This window comes from Apteryx rowi, unplaced genomic scaffold (genome assembly GCF_003343035.1).
Source record: "Apteryx rowi isolate R43461 unplaced genomic scaffold, aptRow1 scaffold_331, whole genome shotgun sequence".
In the NCBI taxonomy this organism is placed as follows: Eukaryota; Metazoa; Chordata; class Aves; order Apterygiformes; family Apterygidae; genus Apteryx; species Apteryx rowi.
In genome coordinates, this window is record NW_020449764.1 from 680,133 (window position 1) to 686,574 (window position 6,442).

Genomic DNA, 6,442 nt, shown 5'->3' on the forward strand with positions numbered 1-6,442 from the left:
ACAAAGGCGGGTCACGTGGCGCCGGCGCTGGGCCGCCATTGGGCCGCAAATGAAAACAAAGGAAAATGGTTAATCACAAAAAAAAAAAGGGCCCCGAGTTTCCACGCAGGGATTTTAAAAGGGCAGAGAAATTAAACCACTGCGCGCACACACAACTGCGCACACGCACACGCACACATGTGCACAGATGCTCTCACATGCACACACGCACGCTGGCATGCACAAATACACACACACACGCACATGTGCCCCTGCCTCAGACTGAAAAATACAGAGAATATTGGTTTTAGGAGAGAAGGTTACAGTGCAAGCAAAGGGCAACATAACCCCTTGCAGAAGCAAAACCAGCGAAGATAATGCCGTGAATAATTTGCTTTTYATGCTCCAAAGCCTTAAGAAAACCTATATTCGAGCAGTGTGGGCCAATAAAAGTTTTTTGTTTCTGGAAGGGGGTGCAAACTGCTTGTCAGGCTCGAAATGCTCCATTTCTGTGGCTGATAAAGGGAGGAAGGCCCTCTCCGAGGGGAAGGAGGTAGAGGGATTTTGACTACCTCTGGGAGAAAAGCGTGAAAAGGCTTTTAAAGCTGTCGAAAAAAGGGCTGGGCAGGAGAAGCGGGGAATATATGTGTGTATCCGTATTTTATATACACAGGTGTGCGCAGCTAGATACATCCATAGGTGCCTGGATAAATCCACACGTATACACGGTTGACTTTACATGAGAAATGATTTTGTGGTTCTTTTTATCTCTGATCTTTTTTAATAAATGGTGTTCCAGGTTAATAATTATAACCTTTGTGCAATAATAAATAACAGTATAAAAGAGAGACGGGGCTTGTTTTTCTCCCCAGGACTATGGCTTGGTTATGCCCGTCCATGCAGAGAGCAATTTACCATTCGGTGACGCTATAATTTAAAAGCATAAGAGCGTGCAAGCTTTGATTGGGATCGGATCAAATAACAATAGTCAAGGGCTTGGGTTTGGATTTGGTTTGCTGCTGGCTTTTTTCCCTCTCCCTCATTATAATTTTCTGAGTCTCACATACCGGTCGCCATATTGCTGGATTTTCTGTCAGGGATTCCCAGGAACTAGTTAAAAACACGGAAAGCGAAGCCAATACAGAGGCTCAGAGCATGGCACATTTCATGCTTCCGTCAGATGTTTTCTCTATGGACTCCCACGCTCCCCTCTCCTATAAATCCTTACATCCTCCGTTTTAATTTGCGCGACGGCATTAAAGAARCAGGCCTGATTTCATCTTAAAATATGATTACTGCATTTCTCTCTGTCGTTTACTAAACACGCGAATTTCTTTTTACGAGGTCATGTCCTTCCCCTTGAGTAGGAAGAATTTTTCCCTCCTCATCGCTCCGCGTGATGTGTGGGAAAAAAGCCCTCTTTCCCCAAGAGGGTGTTTTGTTCGCAACTTTTGGTGTTAGCAAAACCAGCGAAAGCAATCGGGAGTGGCTAGAAAGAGTTTCCCGGTTCCGTTCGCTTCCCAGTTTATTTCCCTGGATCCCGGCTCGCCGGCGGCCCGCACTGTCCCTCAAAGAGCCGCGACTAAATGGCAGATGCTAATGGCAAAGCCTGAAAAACGGTTAATGGCAAAGCCTGAAACCAAAAAAGCCTCTTTAATGCGGACAAGAAAAAATGATCGGAAACGCAACCGTTAATTTTGACATCAGTCCTGATCTGCYGGTACTGAGTAAGTTTATGATTATTTCGATTAGCACAAATGTAAATCGTCGGATACGAAATATTTGGGGAAATTCTACCAATCTTTAAAGCCCCCAATCGACTGCATTTTGCAATTTTTTTTTAATTTTCTTCACCCCTTTGCTAAACTGCATTTCGGCCTCCGGTTTAGCTTTAGATTTATTATGTGTTTCTCTGAAACCCTTACCACCCACACAGATGCTTTAACTGACAAAAGTTTCTAGGGTTCTCCCTGCGTGAATGCCGTCTGCCAGTCCTTCTCTGCTGCAAAATGGGAGAAATGGAGCTTGAACAAATAAACTAAGAACCAACTGAATTTCCTTTTTATAGCAAAGAGTTTTTTTTTCCCCTAGAAATTTAGATTTTCTAGACTTCACGAATTCAGGGCTGTGGTTTAAACTTTTTGAACCCATCTTATTTTAAGTAACTCTTTAGCAAAAGCCAAAATTATTTGCTGAGTTAGGCCGACCTGTCAAAAGTCTTTCGAGAAAAAGATTGATTGTTTCTCTCTTTTTTTTGGTTTGTGTGGACCCGGCCACTTTAAAAGAAAAAAAAATCTTCCTGGGAAATGACTTTTCATTTTATTTATTTATTTTGTAAACTCTGGAAGTGGAGCTGTTTATTGGCGAGGGGAAAGGGGGGAAGAAGATGGGAAGGAAGAAATGTGATTTCAAAGATATCCGTGACCTTAAAACATGTTTGGCCTTGAAGAAAAGTGTAAAGGGCCCATTAAAGCTCACTTTAGAAGCAGAAGGATTATGCTCTGTTTCTTTAAAAGTAATTTAACAAGGCAAATCAGGCCGATCTAACTAAACTTGACTTGAAAGCTCACTTGATTTCATAAGTGCTTCATATCCAGACTCAGAAACAAAACTCCGAACCAAACTCTCCTGCTGGCCTGAACTTTTCAAGCTCTGCAACGTCTCTATATAATATGTAAATACACATACTCAGCCCTAGCTTCTGTCGCCAGACCCGAGATCCCTGCTCGCCCGGGGTTTAGGCTGCCCTTTCGCCGGCTGCAGGCGGACCCCCGAGGGGAAAAGCCCCTTTTCCCACGCCCGATTCCCCCCCGTGGGTTCAGGCTTCCAGGAGCTCAGTGAGCACCTCCGCCCGCGGAGCCTCCCGGCGGGCAGGCAGCGCAGGGGAGGCGGGCAGGGAGGCAGCGCAGGCAGCGCAGGGCAGGGAAGGCAGCAGAGGAAAACACGCAGACAGGCAGCACAGGCAGGGAAGGCAGCAGAGGAAAACACGCAGACAGGCAGCACAGGCAGGGAAGGCAGCAGAGGAAAACACGCAGACAGGCAGCACAGGCAGGGAAGGCAGCAGAGGGAAGGCAGGCAGCACCAGGCAGCGGCCGCCTGCCCGCACCCCGCCGGCCCAGACACAGCGCAGCCCGCGGCCCGCCGAGGAGGGATTAGGGTGGGGGGAAAGGATGCTTTTCCTGGGGATCTTCTCTCGCTTCTTTTTTTTAATCAATTAAAGAAAATAATGCTTTCTGTTTGCCACCAGGCCCCGCCTGCCATTGGCCGGGGGTGTCCACGTGACCAGGAATTGGCTGCAATTTCGCCCCAGTCTCGAGTTTAATAGAGCAAGGTCCCCATACGCCTGTATTATCAGCAATATAACAATTATAAAAAGCCCGAGAACCATCATCATCACTGCCATAAAAACTGAGGCCCTCAGATTTCTCTCCCTTTTCCCCTCCTCCTCCCTCCCCCCCTCCCGCTTTTTAAACCCGGGCCCTGGAAAAGCCATGAATTTTGAATTTGAGAGGGAGATCGGGTTTATAAATAGCCAGCCTTCGCTCGCAGAGTGCCTGACGTCTCTTCCCGCTGTCCTGGAGACATTTCAAACTTCATCAATCAAGGACTCGACATTAATTCCTCCTCCTTTTGAGCAAACCGTCCTCAGCCTGAATCCTTGTTCCAGCAGCCAGGCAAGACCGAGGAGCCAAAAAAGAGCATCTCATGGCCTGCTCCAACCCCAGCCTCCGGTACAGCCCGGCCCCTTGGCAGCGGAATTCCCCTGGATGAAGGAGAAGAAATCGTCCAAGAAAGCTACCCAGGCTCCATCCTCTTCTTCCTCCTCTTCCCCCCCATCATCTTCCTCGGTGCCGGTGCCTGCCGCAGGATCTCCTGCAGGTTCGTATAATGAGGGGGTGAGGGGTGTTTGCCGAAATCGGAGAGGATCCGAATAATAAACAATTCCCCCCCGCCCCACCAGCAGCCCTACCCCAGCCACCCCCCCCCCGACTTTGCCCCGCGCCTCCCCCGAAACTGTGTCATGCAATAAAAGACACCGCAGCAATATACCCAGCCGGGTGTGTGTGGGGGTGATAATTCTCCTGCCTCCCCCCCCCCCCGCAAATAAAAGAGCAAATTGCTGCAACTTCTGTGAAACCAAACAGAAAGATTTCCRGGGGAGTCGGACTCTTTATTAGCTACCGCGGGAGGAACTGGCAGCTGAGGCAGAGATCCATTTTCTCGACTTTCCCTCCCAGATCTGGATTTTTTTGCAGCCTACGGGGGAAAAAAGAAAGAAGAGCAAAGGGGGGAAAGAAAGACGGCTGGGGAAACGCTGAGGCTGTTGTGAGCAAGATTAGGAGGGAAAAAGAGCGAGAGCAGGACTCTCAGCATTCAACACATTGTGGAGAGCCAGTTCCCAATTACAAAATAAAATAAATACAGCCCCACATTCCCCTTCTCCCCCACAAAGCAATATGCCCTTTCCAAGATGCCTCTTGGCGAGGAAGTTCAGCAGTCCTGGACAGGGACCATCCTTTCCCCGGGACAAAATATTTAAGGCAGAATTCAGTATTTTATTAGCATCGTTCAGGTAAACGCTAACGCGGGAGAAGGGCGGAAACCAGAGCTCATTGGCCAGATAATACAGGAATAATGAAATCAAAGCTCAGCAGCGTCAGTTCCTAAACTATTGGCAAAAAAACAGTAAGGAGTGGGTCGAAATTCCCCTTGTCCGTGAAGGGGGTAGAGAGGAAAAATCTCTAAAAGCAGAGGCCAGGGAGCAAAATCCTTTCTCCTCCCTGCGGTAAGGGGACTGGAGGGTGATTTCCAATCTCCCTTCCCCAGTGGGAAGAGCTCAATTAAGATTTATTTTCTCTTGTAGCGGCTTAAAAGTTCCTCCCCCACCCCCATGCCAAGCTCGTTAGTGCGGGCACGGCTGTGCCCAGCCCGCAGCGGGGAGGGGATGGATCCAGACCATCCATCACCGCATTTGCCCCCGCTCCCTCTCTTTGCAATGTGCGGTTTTCTGTGTGTTTAAGACATCCAGGGGCTCGCCGACACCAGCGGCTCGAGGAGGCTCCGGACAGCCTACACCAACACGCAGCTCCTGGAGCTGGAGAAGGAATTCCACTTCAACAAATACCTCTGCAGGCCCCGGCGGGTCGAGATCGCGGCTCTGCTCGACCTCACCGAGAGGCAAGTCAAGGTCTGGTTCCAGAACCGGCGCATGAAACACAAGAGGCAAACCCAGCACAAGGAGCCCCCCGAAGGGGACCTCGCCTACCCCAACCTGGACGAGGGCAGCGACCCCGCGGACGAGGCTGAGGAGAGCCCCCCTTTCGGCCGAGCTCCGGACCCGCGGGGGCCTCTCCACACCAAAAAGCGGGGCAGCGCGGAGCCCGGCAGCCCGCGGTACGGCGCGGCCGGGGCGGCGCGGGCGGCCGCGGAGGAGCCGGGCGCCGCGGGCGGCCCCGCGGACGGTGCCTACCCCGAGGGCCAGCACTCGCCTTTGCTGCCAGAGCTGAGCGTCTTCTCGGCAGATCCCTGCCTGCAGCTCTCGGAGGGGCTTTCCTCCAGCCTCCAGGGCTCCTTGGAGAGCCCCGTCCACTTCTCCGAGGAGGACCTGGAATTTTTTACAAGCGCACTTTGTACTATAGATTTGCAACATTTAAATTTCCAGTAGCAATCGCCACTCGCCACTCGCCTCTCCGTTCCTGCCCCTTCCAGGCAACGCACGCACAACCCCCTCCCGCGCCCCAGCCAGCTGCCCCCAGTCTCCTTCGGGGGGGGGCACCCCAAAAACGCAGCCCAAGCCATTATTCATTCCTTCAGCCCACCCCGTCCCACAGACATTTTCTTTTAAAACTCTCCATACCGTGGGACCCGAATCACCCTCCCAATATTTATTCTAACAAATTCACATAAAGGAAAACCCTAATTGTTACTAAATTCAGGTATTCAATTATAGTTCTTTTGTCTTATTTATTTTTAAAGAAAGCACCCAATAGTCCTCATGCACATCAGAGATATCATCCCAAGAGAAAACATTTGTAAATCCTTCAAGTGAATTTCTCAGGAATCAGAATGAGACTTTTAGATTTCTTAATAAAATAAAAAAAGAGGAAATTTCTTTCCTCTTTTTAAGTTTTAGAGGTAGACTATTTATTCAAATCCTTTAATAGTAAATGGCAAATTATTTATTGTACATTATTTTCATAGCGTAAATAAATGTCTTTATAAAATCAAGAACGTGTGTTACTAATTACTATATATTTAATTCGAAAACGTTCCTTTTTTTCGCCTAAATTATCCGCCTTCCTCTTTCCTGCTTTGGAGTAATCTGATGCCCTAATCATCTGTTTGTGTGTATTGAGAGAGGAGACAAAAGAAATTGCTCCCAACTACCATTTCAAGAGGCTTAGTCAGAAGTATTTGCTGTATTCAATTCTGTCTGCATTTTCCTTCAGCTTGTTAAAAAWAA

General features: G+C 49.0%; 1 protein-coding gene across 1 annotated transcript; it reads left to right on the forward strand.

Moving 5' to 3' along the window:
• The first annotated feature begins 3,470 nt into the window (after positions 1-3,470).
• HOXB2 (homeobox B2) lies at positions 3,471-5,644 on the forward strand. Its single transcript, XM_026071814.1, has 2 exons — positions 3,471-3,858; positions 5,001-5,644. The coding sequence occupies exons 1-2, from the start codon at positions 3,471-3,473 to the stop codon at positions 5,642-5,644; spliced, it is 1,032 nt and encodes a 343-aa protein (XP_025927599.1).
• Positions 5,645-6,442: the final 798 nt, after the last annotated feature.